The 19,053-nt window shown below is 29.5% G+C and overlaps 1 protein-coding gene across 1 annotated transcript; it reads right to left on the reverse strand.

Annotated features, from left to right (window-relative positions):
- Positions 1-9,308: 9,308 nt before the first annotated feature.
- Positions 9,309-15,675, reverse strand: LOC133194604 (uncharacterized). The gene is made up of 6 exons (XM_061330532.1): positions 15,554-15,675; positions 14,149-14,295; positions 11,160-11,193; positions 10,322-10,446; positions 9,869-10,015; positions 9,309-9,387 (listed from the first exon to the last, which is right to left on the reverse strand). Exons 1-6 carry the CDS (start codon positions 15,614-15,616, stop codon positions 9,376-9,378), a joined length of 528 nt encoding a protein of 175 aa, XP_061186516.1. The 5' UTR covers positions 15,617-15,675; the 3' UTR covers positions 9,309-9,375.
- Positions 15,676-19,053: the final 3,378 nt, after the last annotated feature.

Raw genomic sequence — 19,053 nt, forward strand, 5'->3', positions numbered from 1 at the left:
TAAGAAAATTCAACATTTTGAATATCTTGATTTTTATTTAGCAAATATGATAAAGTTTTTTGCATGTTTGTAAAATATTCAAATTCAAACAATGATGAACTGAACATCTCAAATAAGAACAACTTTAAACAATGAATATAAAAGAAATTTTAATCATATACATTTAAATAATTTTTTACATGTTTAATAAAGAAAAGTCAAGATATTCTAGATGTCTGTTCTCGGTTTATGGCCTTGTCATACAGGATTTACATGAGTATGAATAAAATCTAAGTTAGGTATATATACATGTATTATTTTTCATGGTGGTCAGTTTACAGTTTAGGGAAAAATAGAGTTTTGCATAAATTTTACATGAAGCATATAACTGTTAAAACATCCAACATATCCTCCTATTTTCATTATTTAGTATGTGTAGAGAAATTGTATTTTCAACGGGTACGGTTATTATACAGTGTTGTACCTTCCCCGCATGAAGGTATAGGCATTAATAGTCTGATTCTCATAATTAAAGAGCTTAAATTTTGTTCGTTTAGTCTACTTATTAATATTCATAACATTAGAAAAGTATCTGAAGTCTTAGTTGTTGTTTTTCCCCCTTTTTCCACGATTTCCCCTCTCTAACTTTAACCCCATTTATTTACCAAAGTGTATAAATTTGAAAAGAAATCGCAAATACCGTGACGTCTCTCGATCATCGTGAGTATGTAAAATTAAATCAAAATAAAGTCGGATTATAACCTTTTTCTATAATTATTTTGAAAGCTTTTGTCTATGTTTTATTACAGTCCCTTTGTTTACATTTTAACTGGGTACTCGAAAATTAATTCGTGCGGGGTGTCGGGAATTAATGGATGTCGATCTCGATTATTTTTCATCATTAAAACATATTAAATAAAATCCATAATTATAACTGATTTTTATATGATGGTCATTTTATTATTTTTTTCGTTTTGTCAAATTAACTCCTAAATATTAAAAAACTGAAAGTAGCAGGATAGGATAGGATAGGATTAGACTGAAATCACAGGATAGGATTGTGGATGCAGGATTCACGATAGGATAGGATAGGATTGTCAACTTATAGGATAGCAGCACTGTATGACATCTGAATAAAAACTTTTCGCTTCATTTTTACGATAATTTTAGGGAAGCTTACTTACTCATAATGAAGATAATCTTAATTAGATTATTTCATGTTCTAAAATTTCGGTTAGAGTACAATTTCTAGTTGATAAAAGAGAATAAATATAAGCCATGCTATTTTCACTCGAAAATATTGTTTTTCTGACTGAAAAATCAAAAAACAAAGGACTGGAAAGATTTGATGCAATACACATTTTGTAGCAATACTAGCTCAGGGAACAGAGGCTCCGTCTCAGAAACCCAAACATCAAAGGGGGAGGGGGATTAAAGAACGCATGTGATTGATTGTATGTTTTACGCCATACAAGACATTTTATTTTTCACCCATGTAAAGTGGTTGCCCCCTTTTGTGAGGAGTAAAAAAAATGAATTATGCATGTTGCTTCTCTGTTGGCCAATATTTATCGTGACACAGAACCTCCGTATTCAAGAATATACATATAAAACAAATCAACGACTTTTACGCTTGTTTAGCAAAGGGAGGGTCGGTATCCATGTCAAACGCATTAGTTTTGTTGGACCGCGAAGGAGGAATTTAGAAACCTTCTGGCCCCCATAGCCAACCACTTCCACGACCGATAGGACTTATGTGTACCCTTGATGTTACAGAAATTTGTCAGTCCATATTCTAAAATCTTTGAGTAATTTAAGGAGCTGTTGAAAATTTTGCGTTTTTTTCTTGAATATCTGTCGATGAGGGAGGGGTAGAGACGTTGGCTTTGAAATATATGCCATTTAAATTATTGCTTGATTAACGTTTTCTTTCAATTAAATTCATAGATAATTTACGCAAGTTATTAAATTAAAGCAAAGCAATTTTAAGATGTTCTTTCACTTTCTATATTATTATTTTCAATATTACATGTATAACCATTCTAGATTTTAGAAATCCACTGGTCAAATGATATATATAAAAACGACTTGTATTTACATGTATATTTTCATCTTGCACGTAAATGGATTCTTTTATTCATTATTTTGATTGTTTATTTAGAAGTAGTTGTTTTAAAACTGAGTGTTTATTCAATCACAAAAAGATCTCTTAAAATGTTTTCAGCATTTCATTCACATCCTTGGCAGTTCAATCTTGAAAGACTCTTCGACACCTCATTTCTTATATGGGATTATTATGCTAAAAATTAGTGACACATCTATAAAAACAGTAGGAAATAACAATATACACTTAAATAAAGTATCTGACCAAAATAAATGATATTTTAACGGTTATTTGCGTCATGCGGTGTGCATTTTGTAAAGATTTACATTCAATTTTTACAAAATATGACTGCTACACTATTTATGTCCAGAAAAATTAATTTAATCATTAATTAAAATATTTCATATGCATATTATTTTAGTATGATATATTTTCTATATAAATAAACAATTTTCGACCAATAAAATTAAGCAACACGCATTTAAACATGATTTAATTAGACCTACTATATCACATGACTAATGTGATCGATGTTGAAAAATAAACACCAAAATCATAAAATAGAGAGATTGAAATTACGTAAAATTACATTTTTATATGATTTCATCGTAGGTCGGAAAATGACCTTTTAGAGAATCATCCTTTCACGTCAGTAAAGATTGGGGAAAAATGCTTGAACACATTTTACAATATCTTAGAAATAGCTGTATCGATTGCATATAGGATTGAACATTTTGCGAATACACAATTTTTTTTGTAAGATTTCGTCTTCTTTAAGTATTTTTCTCATATTTTAAATATTTTCTTGTCCACTTTTTACAAAAAAATTCAACTTTATCATGCTCTTGGTAAATAGATTTTACAAAAGTTTTCGTGATTTTCACATAATCAGTGTTAGTCTCATTGGCGTACTCATTTACCAGTGAAGTAGTTGATAGTTGTAACAAATTTTAATAAAGGGTATATTTAATGTCATTCTAAAATTAAATTGTCAAATAATATCTAGAGGAAAGTCTTTTTTTTTTCTTGGTACTCTAGTACATGTTTGACTCTGTATTCCAATGTATGTCAAATACTAGTATAATTATGTTAGAAATATTGCAAGTTGGAAGTGATTCAAAATTTGTCTACAATAATGTATCAAATGCCCCTAGGTGGTTTCTTTTTAGCTGTTTAGATAAAAAACAAATTGAAAACATTTATAATCGGATTTCGATCAACAAATATACATTAAATCGTAAAAACTGAAAGTGAAATCTGAAAAAGAAAAACAAATTTCAAATTGAAACATTGTTATACATGTATATGCTTTAGGCCAGATCAACATACTAAATCCAGCATTTAACATTACATTATTTCCCTTGTTTAAACATTAAAGTTCAAGGTAAATGTAAGAGAAAAAATTTAATGGTTAAATGATTTTTTTTTTTGGAAAATGAACAAAATTATTGAACTGTAACCAAATTTAACAGTGTTAGAGACCATAAAAAGAAAACAAACTTGAAATGAATTTCTTTCAGAATAATTTTAAAAAAGAAAACAATATATTCATTTATATGAGACTTTTGTTGAATTTTTATACAAACTTGCATTTTAAAAACACTTTATATATAATAAAAGGCAACATATTTAAAATCTTAATTTTGACTTAAGATTGTATTCTGCTGAGATAACTTGCATTATTTTTTTTTAATTTGACAAATTACGTCGATGTATTTATTTCTTAAAACAAAATACGAAGTAGAAAAATATTAATAAGTGAGCATATTTTTGAGACACAAGACATTGAAAATATAACAGGAATCCAGACTTCTTGGGATTTTTTTTAGACAATGAATAGAAAAATCCTTTCTCTGGAAAGTCATAATCAGGAAATAAACTTTTCTCAATATTCTTTAGAGTACTATCAAAACGTCAAAGAATCAAAATGTGAATAGATAAAATAATGTTAGTGAAGCAACAAAATATGTACATTTCGCTTTGCTTATATGGATAAAACGGGTTTCAACCATATTCATTTAAATTGAAAAATACAAATAATGCATATAGACTTTTTTTCGAAGAATTACACTTTAAAACTTTAAACACATATGTTGATTTTTAATCAGTTGCTCATTTTATATTTTAACAAAAGTCTTAATATCCACATGTAGATGTCTCTTAGCTCATAGAGTTCTTTAAAAAATATGTAATTTGCAAATATAGAACGTTTCTTTAATCTTTTAAAAAATTGAATAATAAAAAAGACCTTAGACTAAGAATTTCTTCATGAGTTCACGCCTCATTGCACAGGACACCTCGACGCCGTGGAATTAAAAGGTCGTAAGTGGCGGATACGACAAAATTGACTTTTTTAGCAATCTAAAAAATACATAACATATTGTATAACTTATCAAAATATTAAAATCATATTCTATTTATTACCATGGTTACGGGGAAATAACATTTGGTCGTATCTGCACGGTATAAACATAAAAGGTTGTAAGTGGCAGATACTACTTTTTAACGCTACATATTGTGATGTATTTACGTCGTAAGTGGCAGTTACGACGTTTCATAATTAGTTATCACAAGTAAACACATCGTCATGCCATGTTGCTGAAGAGGGGAAAAAAGAATAAAAACTATGAATGGTAAGTAAAATATAATATTTTTGTAAAGGAGTTTGCATGATTTATTCATTGCAATCGTTATAATTTACGAAATTTAAAAGAAAACAATGTAAATAAATATGTTGCAAAGGTTTTGAAAATTTGTACGGAGATCATTAAAAGCAATGAAAATCGTACTAAAATACTTCTTACAAATATACAATAAATGATTCAGAGCAAATATTTACTTTAAGGCACAAATACTAAAATAGTTTGGAATAAAATAATCACTGATTGCAATTTTTTAACAGGATAAAAGAATTATGAAGAATAATTTTTACAGGGGTCATTTTTAGCAATTTATAGGTATCGAGAAGGAAATGTAAAATGTTAATTTGCATATTTTATATTCTGTTTATTACTGTACATTTTTAAATACACATAGCGATTAATTATTTAAAATCGTGTTGACCTTCAAAGTACGACGTGCACTGTTTGAGTCTTTAAAATTGTTTGCTTTATATTAGCATTTTGTTTTTTAAGATGCTGTTTTATAAAAATTTAAGTGTTAACTAGGTCATGCAGCATACTGTCTTTGGAGTAGTTTTGTACCTATACATTTTACGCGGATATTTTTGCCTTGTTTTTAGATTTGTCCTGTGAATACTGCTTACAAACAAAGGACAAGCTGCAAATAATTGAAAAAGAACTTTGCATTATTGAGCAAAACTTTGAAAGATCTTGGGATGCAATTCATCAGGATGATGTTCATCCATACATTCGAAACTTGTGGATCACACACTTATTTAATGATCAAAACCGAATAGACATCCTCAAATTTAAAGAAAAACAAATAAATTTCTTCATGAGTTCACGCCTCATTGCACAGGACACAGTCCTGTGATAGTCAACTTTAGAGTACTTGATAATACAACAGATTATTTTAGCTTTATAAACAGCAAGTTAGTTTTGTACCTGAATTTTTAGAATATGGTTCAGATTTATTGTCATTATCTATATATTTGAATACTTTAATAACTCGCATAAAATGAATTTCTCTTAGAATATTTTTTATAATGTCAAGAGAGATAGCTATAATAACCGATACGGAAGAAATTGTAAGCGATATTCAATTTCAGTGATCTCAGAACCCTCGCTAATAATGACAAAATTGAATCTTCGCTAAAAAAAATTTGCTATGAAGATCAACGCTGCCGGACATTGCAGGGAAAGTTAACAAAACACGCACTCATGACTCAAGAGATGTGCAGGAAAATTTGTACACAGGAAATTCTCTTTTACGGTGTAGAGGTTCGTAATTCTACAATTGTAGAGGTGAAATATATAGTCTGTTTCAGATAGTCAATATACAACAAACCAAAGATTTTATTTTTATTTATTTTCCCTCACTGTGTTCTTCTGTATATAATTTAGTAACACTCTCACGAATTATAAAAAGACAACATAAACGCACGCGTATACTAGTATGGAATGCTGCTCATTGGCGCTTTTAATTACATTGCGTATAACAGAATTTAATATCAACATTAAAACACAATCTGATCATATATACCGGTAAAATTTAAATATAAATATATTATTAACTGGTTTCCATCCTTGATTCGATTTTAGTACTATGCACTAGTACTTTAGGACTTTTTAAACACTTACTGTTATTATAGATGTTCATGTCACGTGACACAAGAACCAACAGATCCACCACCCTTATTATACAGGAAATAGCCCTACCCATAATGAAAATACTAGATTTACGAATGTTCTAGACCACAGACTCGTGTCAGTATGGCAACTATCTCACAGGAAGCAACAAGAAACCAGAATCAGAATGCAGCAAAAAGTGCTGTGGTAATTAGAATAGGATTTATGGAGGAAATTGAAGAATTAGCATCTTCAAAAACTCAGACATTAATATTGAATATGAGTAGATTTCTTCTACCTTTTTGGTAACTGAAATTTTTATAAACGTTTATTCTTCCATTGTCACCACAAAACTGCTCCTCATTTCCACTACATTTGGAACTGCACTCTTTGTCCGGCTTATCACACACACGTTTACTGGAAGTCTGTAAATGAAGTCAATCCATCAATATCAATTATTTTGATAGTTTCCGTATCATTTTGAAATAAAAACTGTGTGTTTAAGAATTTTCAATTACATTCAGTGGAGTGTCATTTCGAAGTGATAGAATTCTAAAGACATTACAATATAGTTTACTTCATTTACACATAGAAACAAGAATTGTTTTAAACAGTGACCCTTTGGAAATATTGTTTATCTGTGTATAAAATCGCAATCAACGGATAAGTTAAAAGTATGTTCATAATATGAATAAAGAAAATTTTAACTGTTGCTTTTTGAACTGATATGAAAGAGATGTTTTCTATTTTTTCTTATTATAACCAGGCGTTTCACATTTCCGAGCAAATATACTTTTAGCTTTTGGATATGACATACATTCACACAGAAAATAAAACTTACAAGGTTTTTGAAAATATGTTATTTAAGAATTCATTCCTTATCGTCTTTTATTGATTGTGGATAGTGTTTAGTAATGAGAGAGACAATTAAAAACAAACTAATACGTTTCGTTCCAAATCGGAAGAAATAAGAAAGAAAAATGTAAATGCAAAAGAATACATTAGCATTTGGTATACTAAGTGTGCTATACCTCTTCAACAATTAACAGTCTGCTATTTTTAGACTCCAGTATTGTAGAGAATATGAGGAAGTATTTATTAGGAGTTACAATGAAGGAAATGATCAATACAGAGGTCAAATGTTGAACACCCCCCCCCCCCCCAAGAAAAAAAGGAAGAGGGCTATGTTATTGTAACTAGGTTATGAAAGGCTAAATTTTACACTTTCAAGTCTCAACTCTATAGTTTTAATTACAAAAAAACACTGAAATAAGATGTTTTCCAGATATATCATCTTAAAAAATTCTAGCAAGAATGTAGAAGAAAAAATAGTTATGAAAATGATAGACATTACAGGAAATTCTTGCAACGGATCTCTACGACAAAGGATGTTTCTTATTTTGATTGCCAAATATATATTCAAGAATCATATATGGAGATAACGAAAAGTAATCTAAGGTGAGATTGCTTGGCCCAAAATTAAAAATTACCAATTTCACCTTCATTCAATATTTCATTTCAATTTCTTCGAGTTGGAATTGTCTATTGTTTCCTTTCTACAGAAAATGTTTATTGTAGATTTTATCTATAACGGATAAACGGAGCAAAAATATTAACAAACCGTATTTTTGAGCAAATTTTATTTGATTTCATATTTTATTCACAGCAGGTGTTCAACTCTCAAGTATCTTTTTTGTAAATAAAACAATGATTACATGTACATTATCTCGGATATAAATACGAAACAAAAAAAAAAAACAAAAACAAAAAAAAAATCAAAAGCTTATACTAGTGTTTCGGTGCTAAATTTAATAGGATACGTTTTAAAGATCTGTTAAATTAGAATTTTGCCCAGCTTCCCACCTTAGCAGACATTCTAAGAAATGCCATAGCTTCTCAGTTCGTTTCATGACACTTTTACATATAACATCACCCTTGAGGCTATTTAAGCGTTAATAATTCCAAAATCAAAAGAAAAAAAAAACATTGCCTGGTTAACAGATAACTTTTACTTCTTATTAATAGTGTAAACGCTTGCAAGAAAGTTGATCGATACATTTTGTTCAAAAAAACTGAATCAACGTATTAAATTAGTTAATATGAAGCATCAAATTTTGCACAAGGCAGTCATCCCAATAAAATAAATGCACAGGAATGTAATCATTATTAAAAATAGTATGATTTTTTCCAGATTATCAGCGGAGAGTGTAAGTTTTGACAACAAGAAACCAGCTCAACAAAAATTCCATTTATTTAATTAGTTTAAACTAGCGGTTAATTTAACCAAATTACAGAGTAAGAAATATAATGTGACCCGAGATATTGTCGAGTATTTAAACACTTTTGACATTCAAAATGCTACTTATTTTGCCATTGAAGAGTTTACTAATTTTTACTGGTCGAGAAGTGTAGACGAAACAATACCATCTACTGACGTGATATTGTTTAAATCCCCCTTCGCATGGTATACTAACTAGATATCAATCCCATATACTGTTTTCACTTGATCTTGTACATGTAAGCAGTTCGTCATAAAACTCACAATATAAACATTTGATTTACTTAGTAAGAAAAAAATTAGTTCTAAAGAAAATAATTGGTAGTTGAATTCGTTATGTCGACACTATGAAGGGAGAGGGCGAATTAAGTTTTTAGAACTTGTGCCCAATCCCGTTGTATACATTTATTGCAATAAAATATGTTCAAACTATGAAGGGTAATAAGGAAATACATATGGCCAGAGGTCTTTGAAAAGAAATGTATATACTTTAAAAAGCTTTAAATTGGAATTCAAACTGAATTTACCTGATTCTTTGCCTTATTTAAAAGCACTCCTTTCTGATCTATTGCAGCTTTTCTAGAGGTATTACTGATCTTACTGAATTACATATACTACTATACGTGTAATCTTACTGATTTTTATTTATTAAAAATCACAAAGAGGACGCACATTTTCTGTATTGTTATTTTTATTTCTGATTAATAATTATTGCTTTATAATTAGTCCGACGTCTGTTCCTTTGACACTGGCTGCATCTTTTCTCAACAGCTTGGCTATAAAAAAGAAAAAAAAATCCAAGTATGTTTCAGAAAAACACGTACCATATAAAAATTGTAAGATGATACATCATTGTTTTAGCATGAAGTAATGATTTTTTTTCGACAAGACTTCTTTTATTATGATCATTATTTTTTTTTTTCGAAATCATATTTAAGACTTCTACAATTGTTTAACACAAGCCATGTTGTTCAAGACCCAATTATTGTCAAGACACATCATTAATCACCAACTATATATATATATATATATATATATATATATATATATATATATATATATATATATATATATATATATATTGTTCTAAACAATTAAAGACGGTCAACGTTGTGGCTTAAAAATTCATTAATTCCTTTATCTTTTGACACCATACATTTGTTTAACGATAATATAAATACCAAAGCTTTCAGCACACAACAAGGTAATTTATTTTTCATCTTAAATGTTATCGTAATATTATGTTTTTTAACCCACCTGGTAGTTTGGGTTTTTGTAAACACTCATTCTCCAGGCTCCTCCACAAGTCTGAGCAGAATTTCCTCTACACTTCATGTTACAATCTGAATCCGGTTTTGGAACTCTTGTTTTGAAGTAGTGTCCGCACCAACATCCTGTGGTGGCCTAATTTGTTTCAAACAGATATTATATAAGACGTTTAAGCTACCATCTCCGTTTGCTATCTTTTGTAAGCGTATTACATTTGGTTGTGTCTTTCTTTAGAGCCTTTGGCGGAAAGCAACTTCCGCTAATTCAATTACAACACCAGATGTCTGGCACATATGCATAAAAGAACATTAAGAAAGGGGCTACATCAAATTTACACTATTTTTTTTCAAAAATCAATTTCCGTCAAAAAGCGTAAAAGCTAAATAGAGTACATTTATAGACATCATGCACATAAATTGAAATATATCGACTATTATCTACCTCAAGACCATACATTGAGTAGCTCTGGCAATAAGATTTGCAGCGCTCAATTGTCATGCTATTGCTTCTGTAGTGAAGTCCAGTAAAAGTTCTGCTAGCCTGGTCTTGGAAACATCCTAAGTATTCTGTTAAATATATTTAAATGTTATTGCTAAGTTACGCAATATATAGGCCTCACATAACACAAAAAATTGTAAAACCAAAATAATATCAAATTGTTCTAAGCATTCATTTTAAAATATTATCTAAAACAAAAGGGCAATATACCATCTTGTGACTAATTCTGCTAAAATAAATACCAATACAATATCTAAGCACTCCAAGGAGAAAAATTTAAAAGAAATACAACAAAAGGGACCCTAAATTTCGAAAGTATAATGTAAATGGTACAGTCTGGTTGAAATTGATAAAGCTTTTTAAGAAAACGTTTGTGTTAATAAAAACATATGAAGGAAATAAGGCCAAAATTGTTTAAAAACATTATAAGAAATAGAAATAAAAACAAATGACTTTCAACATTTTTAAGTCCATTAAACAATAAAATCTCTCCTCCAAGTTTTATTTTGACTTGTATTCTTTTAAATTTAAAAAAAAAAAAAAAAACATACGGGAATATTTTTTCTAGAATTTGATTTCCGAGATCCAAATATTAAAACACCAGAGAAACTGTGTTATTGAAATTGATGCTTATTTGATGCCATTTACTGATAAAATTATTGAAATCGTTTTTTTTTTTTCATGTCTTGCTATTTTGACCTCAGAGATCAATATTAATGTGCTAATTTGTCGACCCCAAGCGATTCGAGATTTCGACTTATATATTATTCATTCGACTTACCTCCATTGCTACCTTCTGTCCATTTATCTGGGGTCTGAAAAAGAAAAAAAAGTGAAAATGAAAAAAAAAATGCATTTATTTTTTCTCAGTGCCTTATTGAGGTGATAAAATAGAAAACCTGAATAAGTTTCATTTAAAGATGTCAAATCTTTCAAAGAGAAGTGTACTAATTTTCAAATGAAGCCTTGTTATCTTGAAACATTACACGTTAGTCATGTATAATTACGTCTTGTCCTCTGAAACCAGAGACATTGATGGTGCATATCTTTCCTTTTATTATGAAAAGGGTTTTGCTAGTATCCAGTAAAACGTTCTACCAAGTCAGCTTATTTATTCCCCAGAAAAAAAAATACTTCAGTCCGTAAACACCTTCCGAAATACTGTGCTTCGACATATTAAAGAACTGGTTAAATAAAGTGTGGACTCTCAAAATACCCAAAGAATATGTAGAAAATTTGTAAAGAAAAAAAAATGTAAATCAAAAGCATCAAAACCTAACACCTTCAACTTTCTTTAAATGTAGCTCACCATAAGTTAAAGACCTAGCTTGTTGACATCATATAAATAAATATTCTTTTTAAAGAAAAAAGGAAAAGGAAATTTTCAGAATTATTGATATCATCTACAATATTACTCGTATTTTGCTTAAAATTATTTAGATTCTAAAAACAATGCTCTAAAATTTATATTAAAAGGATCTGAAGTTACTCATTGATAAAATACAGTGAAACCTGTCTAATCCGATGGCACAATTTATTACAAATTAAAATGTCATACAAGAATGCAAAACTCAGCAACTCAAAAAAGCCTTCAAATAAAAAAGTTAATATCAGCAACTTGTTCGCAAACTGAAGCAGTGGGGTAAAATAATGATTGAAGGTGCCAGAGCATTGAAAGCCATTTTCCAATATTCTATAATATAAATTTTGTCTATCAATAGAAGACAAATGAAAAGTTGGACTGTTTGACATTAAATGTTTTCTCCTCTAAGACATTTCATCCCATCTTTGATGTTTCCTGATGTTTTTTTTTTTTTTTTGGCCGATAGGATGTTTGAGATTGACCATTGTGTGGTATCTTTGCCTATGTGACATCTATTAACTGGAAAACTACTATTGAAATACTTTGAAATCATTAATATCCATGAGAGTTAATTTTTTGTTGTTTTCAAGTTATAAATAGACCCAGGAATTTATGCCCAATGCGAAATGTAAAATGTCATATGTATAACTACACAACTATTGTTCAGCAACCGAAAGAAATCCCCACAAAATCATAGTTTTTCTTCAAACAACAAAAATCACCCCTTGAATATATGTGATTTTACAGTTTTAAGGTAGTCCCATATTTAAATCAACGAATTAATGGACAGATAAACAGTTCTTGATAAGTAATACTACAGGACTGTGTACTTCTGATTTGAAAGTATAAAATATTACATTTTAAGAATCTTAAATGTTCACAATATGATTGAAAAGTGAATGTTGCCTTTTTTTGCCAAAATTAAAAAAAAACAAGATGTGTTTGTGAAACACTGATGGCAACTTATAGCAAAGGTTGAACTTTCTCAAATGCATATCAAATATGTTGGTACCCAAAGTAAGGTCTTGTCTCGAGGAATATGCCTGTGAAATATGAAAGCCCTAGCAGCAACCGTTGAATAGATGTGGAAAAGGTTAAAGTTTTTCAAAAGTAACTCAAACATCAAGGTCGAGGTCAAATGGTCAAAATAAATGGTGCCTAAGGAAAGGCCTTCTCACAAGAAATATGCAGGTGAAATATGAAAGCTGAAGAAAAAAAATCGTTCAAAAGTTATGACCAAGTTTAAAGTTTTTCAAAAGTAGGTCAAACTCCAAGGTCAAGGTCAATGGATTACAATTGTTGGTATCCAAAGGAAGGTCTTATCACAAAGGAAAAACATTTTAAATATGAAAGCCCTAGCAACAACTTTTCAAAAGTTGTGTCCATGGTTAAAGTTTCCAAAAGTAGGTCAAAGTCCAAGGTCAAAGTCAGAGGGTCAAAGTCGTTGGTATCAAAAGGAAGGTCTTGTCAAAAGAATTATATATGTGAAGAATGAAAGCCCTAGCACGAACGGTTCAAAAGTTATGGCCAAAGTTAATTTTTTCCAAAAGTAGGTCAAACTCCAAGGTCAAGGTCAAAGGGTCAAAGTTGTTGGTATTCAAAGGAAGGTCTTGTCACAAGAATTACATATGTGAAAGATGAAAGCCATAGCACCAGTCGTTCAAAAGTTATGGCCAATGTTAAAGTTTTTCAAAAGTAGGTCAAACTCCAAGGTCAAGGTGTCAAAGGGTCAAATTTGTTGGTATCCAAAGAAAGGTTTTGTCACAAGGATTACATATGTGAAATATGAAAGCCCTAAAACCAGCCGTTCAAAGGTTAAGACCAATGTTAAAGTTTTTCAAAAGAAGGTCAAACTCCAAGGTCAAGGTCAAAGGGTCAAAGTTGTTGCTATCCAAAGAAAGGACTTTTCACAAGGATTACACGTGTGAAATATGAAAGCCCTAGCACCAATTGTTCAAAAGTTATGGCCAAGGTTAAAGTTGGGAAAAAAATTGCAAAACTGGGTCAAACTCCAAGGTCAAGGTCAAAAGGTCAAATATGGTGGTACCCAAAGAAAGGTCTTGTCACAAGGAATACACATGTGAGATATAAAAGCCATAGCTCCAACCAATCAAAAGTTATGGGCAATGTTAAAGTTTTTGCGGACAAACAGATAAACAGACAGACGGACGGACAGGGCAAAAACTATATACTCCCGAATCTTCGATACGGGGGCATAAAAATGCTGATTATTGGAATAATGTCCCGAAAATTATATATTATTGACCAATTGATTTTAACTTTCACACAAACACATTATTAAGTTATTTTGTAGTACAAACTTAAAGGTGAATATTTGTTTACTTTAAATATGTATGTATCCTGCGTTGGCATGGGAATTTCCGTAAACCTTCTTTACATATACAACCTTGTATTCTGGATTGGCGAAGATGTTAATTGCCCAAGCTCCTCCACATTTCTGGTTACTATCTCCAGTACATTTGTGGTTACAGGCAGATGACTGCTTCATGACCTCTCTTGTCTTGTAATTCCCACAATAACACCAATTTCCAGCCTATCATATAAAGCAAAACATCATTTTGTTAATTTTTAAAACTGTGAAAACTTGAATTGGCGCACTCAAAATTTGTCTTCTTTTTTTTTTCATTAACTAGTAAACACAATCATAGCGCAAACTGAACGAAGCATTTTTTTAAAAATTTTTTCAATTATATTTTAGTTTGTACTTGAATTAGCAGATAGATAAGGAACAACGCTTTTACATAATGTTCAGTGTATTCCAAAATTTACCATTACATTGATAATCAAGGAAAGTAATTACAGGATGGTGTAAGGCACTAATATTTACATAATTATTCAAGTCAAGTGGTTCCAATATTCCTGGTAATTATGGTTGCAGTTGTCATTCAAATAGTCCCATAGTTTGTTTTGTTTTTTTTCAGATTTACACAATATCAAATACAAAACAAGATTTTGAAGATTAAAAGTAAATGCCTTCAGACTTATTTTTCACCCAAATCACCTAGAGGTTACTATATCTTTCTAAAAAAATCATAAATTGAAAGATCGATTTTGGCATATCATTTAAAAGGTTTGCATAAAATCAGCCTTAAAAGAAGAAAATAATCTTTTAGTTTTTTTTTCATAAATTCTTCTTGAGACTTTTAAGAGTTTTCAGAAATAAAAATCTTATCTCTTTCACCTTAATCAAATTTATGGTTAATTTTATTCTAAGCTAATTTGATGGTCCAATTTCCATACGACAAGTCTCCTTTTCAATTCTCACATTGTAATCAAATGTCTGCAAAAAATTAGTGTGTTGATTTGAGTGTCCTTATATATAAAAAATATCTGAGTATATATTTATTAAATATACACTCTCTTCAGATTGTTCGGTATAATAAAACTGCTATACATGTAGGATAGGTAATCGGTAAATAGTAAATTTATGATCCCCCTCGGCAGCAAAGTATTTAGCTAGGAAAACCATGAATTTGCTATTTCCCCTCATACACATTAAATGACTTTATAACCTTATATCTAATAATGTCTATCAGTAAAGCATAGTTAAGGATATACTATTTTAGGTGTATTTTGATCTTGTTATTTTGTTAAAAGGCTAAAAAGATTTCATCCTTAGAGAAAAATTTTTCTTAACATTACGTCTCTTTAATATATACAATTAGAAAACAATAAAATATAGTGTTTATATAGTTTGATTTCTAATGAGGCTTTGTGAGAGTAATGCAACCCCCCCCCCCCCCCCCCCCCCCCCAGTTAGACATTGCAAACGATACAGTTAGATCACTCACTTCAACACCATAGTAGATGTAATTTCCTTTTGCACAAAACTTCTGGCAGTATGAACGTGTCATCTTGTTGCTGCTAGTGTATTGTCCATTCAGAGTTCGGGAATGGCTGTCCAGATAACAGTCTGAAAACAGGAGAAATGAGATATCAGTTCTATTAATAGATTTTTTTGTTTCGCTATTCAGTGTAATGCTTTTACACATGTAAAACACTGTAATACGTCGAAAAGGGCTAAATCGTTTCCAGTATTATTAAACGTAAAATGAAATTGGCATACATAACATGGGACATACATAATAAACGAGTTATAACTAGACTTTACCAGAATCAACTAACTACACTGTATCTGCAGCTACAACTGTAACTACACTAATCTGTATTCAGACTGAACTTTTTACATAATGCAACTATAGTTTGGCAAAATATTAATATACTCGGTGTTTAAATGCTTCGCATTGCTTAAATTCAAACAAATGTCATTTTGTCACTTTATCATTTAATATTGGAGTCATAGTTTTCATTCGATACGTCTGAATTTTTACACCATCTTCATTAATTCTTTGTAGTCTTTTTGCTTTTAAGTTAACTCTCAATAGTTGTGAATTTAGATTGCGCACTGAAAATAATGAGTTAAGCGTGAGTTAATTCTTTTTTGTGGATTTTATTTATTTATATTTCGTTTACCGGTACTTATGTATTAGGTTTAACATATTTGGAAGATTTTGTTGTATGAAGTACGATGCATCATATCCTTTATCCTTATCTTCCATTTACTTACTTCCTGATGAACGTTTTTCAACTTCTGCGACCTGCAAGTAACAAAAACTTTATTTAAAATAAACCTCTGTTTTGGGCATATTTTTCATTTTGATCTTTGTTATTATGGTGTACAATTTCCCAAATATGTACAATTGTTTTATCATTATAGCCAAATATTTATTGCATTATTTAGCTCATTGATTGAATTTAATTAATGATAATGATACACCCCTTTTTGTTTGAAATACAATTTGTTCTACATTTGTTGAAATTGTATATTAGCGATAAAAAATCACATGTGTATTCAATAAATAATAAAAATTTATTTTTAGTTTCATAGAAAGTGTTAGGAAGCAAATTATATAATTTGATATCATTTTTTGTATCAATTCATGACAAAGGTTTGATAAGAAAATCGATTTATCGTAAATAATAACATTATAAGTAATCATTTTATCTTTCATACACAAGAATCCCACGAATTATTTTGTCTCAAATATAAAAAACCCTGCTAATTTCTAGAAAATATAAATACGTATGAAATATAACTGATTTACATGACCTACCTTCTCGCTCTTAACTATCAACACCAGAGAAACCAGAACGGCAGTATACATTGTTATTCTCATGATGATTGTCCTTTTTTGCCTAAACACGAGAAATATCGGCAATATTATAGGCAAGTATGGTAAAGTACATATTATCTTTTTAATCCTGGCCTAAAGTCAAAATAACAATGTTTGATTGTGAAATTTGTTTGTTTGTTTTTTTTTTCAGAATATCCCTTAAAGGTTACTAACAATTATGGTTTAAATGTTTATTAAACTCTCTAATATAAAATATAAACTGCTTAGAGGTGCTTAATTTATTATTCTTGTCATAGAGTGAATCACTCATAACATGTTTTTAACAAGTGAAACAGAGTTTATTTAAATATCAGTTTTAATTGAATTTAAAAAAAAAAAATACGCATTGGAAAGGTTGAAAAAAAGAAGTTTATATTAGGTTGTCCTGTCATCCTTATATGACTCTATATTCCAATGTATGCCAAATATATGGGATATTAAAAATATTACAAGTTATAAAAGATTCGCAATTTTTCATAAACAATGCACTTAATGTCCCTAGGTGAATTCTCGTTTAGCTTATTCAATTAACAAAAATAAATTGATAAGACTTATAATCAGATTTTGATGAACATGAACCCATCTAATCGTAGAAACCTTTTAGAGAAATCTTTGAGAGGAAAACAAATTCCACATTGAAACATTGTTAAATAGGCCTTGGAACAGATTTTCATATTAATCCAAGCATGCAATATTCAATTATTTCACTTGTATGAACATATAAAGTTAAGCTAAAAGTCTGTTACCTGATATTAAATGTTTAAATGTTGTTATTCACAATGTTCTCGAACTTTTTTGGTGAAATTTTTTCGGACACATAAAAATATATATAAATGTTATCAAAACTGTTTATCAGAGTTAGAGACCATCAAAGAAGTAAATAAAATCACAAATGAATAAGTTTTTAAAAATAATTTTGAAAAATAACTCAGGATTTTCATTTATAGTTATATGTATATATTGTCGTATATTATGTAAAACTATAAACTTGCATTTTAAAACATTCATGTTTTAATTTTAATCTTAATTTTATCTCGTCTAGAAATCTATATATAGTTGCAAATATTTTTTTAAAACCTACTGGAGTATAATATATCTGTATACATCTATGTATGCTAAGATTTTTGTTTAATTTTCATGACCTGTTATTTTTCGTATGTTTGAGTATGAAGGGTGCTTGTTTTATATTTGCACTCATTGAAAATTGTTGATACAAGCTTTTAGTCTTTCCAAGCTTAAAAAGCAACTTCAGAAATAAGTTTAACTTTCCAAGATACGTATGCATAGCTTTATATGCATTAAGATATCTCAATTTAACGATATTATGCTTTATGTCACATTGAATTTATTATTTGCAATATACATGCTACATGTGGAATACAAGTTAATACTTATCTACATGAACATATTATGTCAAATTATCTTATTTCAATTTGCAATTGAAAGTAAATTTCCTATAATTCAACTTTCCTTTACTTTCATCACTAAAGAAAGGGATTTCTACGGAGAGATTGTTCTGTTCATTTTTCAATGAACAGAAAAATGATACCAAAATTTTTTTTATCATGGACATTAGTATGATTTTCGTCCGTTTTTTAAGTTTAATACCAATTGTAAGGCTTTTGTTTTATACCACTTTTGACTAGAGAATATTCTGTCTGTCTGATAGATAGATGTAGCTCAGGGCGGCGTGACCAGTCTACAGAGGATACTTAATCCTCATTCTCGGCACCTGATTTTTGATAATGGAGGGAGAATTATTAAATTACATTTTCCGAAAAGAATAATTATGTTCATTTCATGTTGAAAATTAGCTTCTATAATTTTTTTCACCATGTATTATTGAAAAGAATTACTTTAGTCATTTGTTCTTATTTTTAAAAATACAATTAAAAATCTGGTTGAGTTGATAATAGAAAAATATTCGAGTAATTTATTAAGTGATATAGTTGCTGTCTTTTGTTCATGCGGGGATGGCAAGTGATAAAACTCTTAAGCAGCACATTTGTTTTGTGCTTACAAGTAACACATTTACGCAATTACATTTAATTTCTTGGAACTGACATTCGTAAATTGAAAGCAAAATTAGAAAAAAAATTAAAACCTTTTTATTTTGC

This window comes from Saccostrea echinata, unplaced genomic scaffold (assembly GCF_033153115.1).
Source record: "Saccostrea echinata isolate AGI-Se365-2 ecotype Australia unplaced genomic scaffold, CSIRO_AGI_Sech_v1 ptg000029l, whole genome shotgun sequence".
NCBI lineage: Eukaryota > Metazoa > Mollusca > Bivalvia > Ostreida > Ostreidae > Saccostrea > Saccostrea echinata.

Coding starts and splice junctions, on each gene's coding strand:
- LOC133194604 (XM_061330532.1), bottom strand. CDS start 15,616: ATGACACGTTCATACTGCCAGAAGTTTTGTGCAAAAGGAAATTACATC. Junction 14,296..15,553: donor ACATCTACTATGGTGTTGAA/GTGAGTGATCTA, acceptor TTTATATGATAG/GCTGGAAATTGGTGTTATTG. Junction 10,016..10,321: donor ACTCAATGTATGGTCTTGAG/GTAGATAATAGT, acceptor GAAACAAATTAG/GCCACCACAGGATGTTGGTG.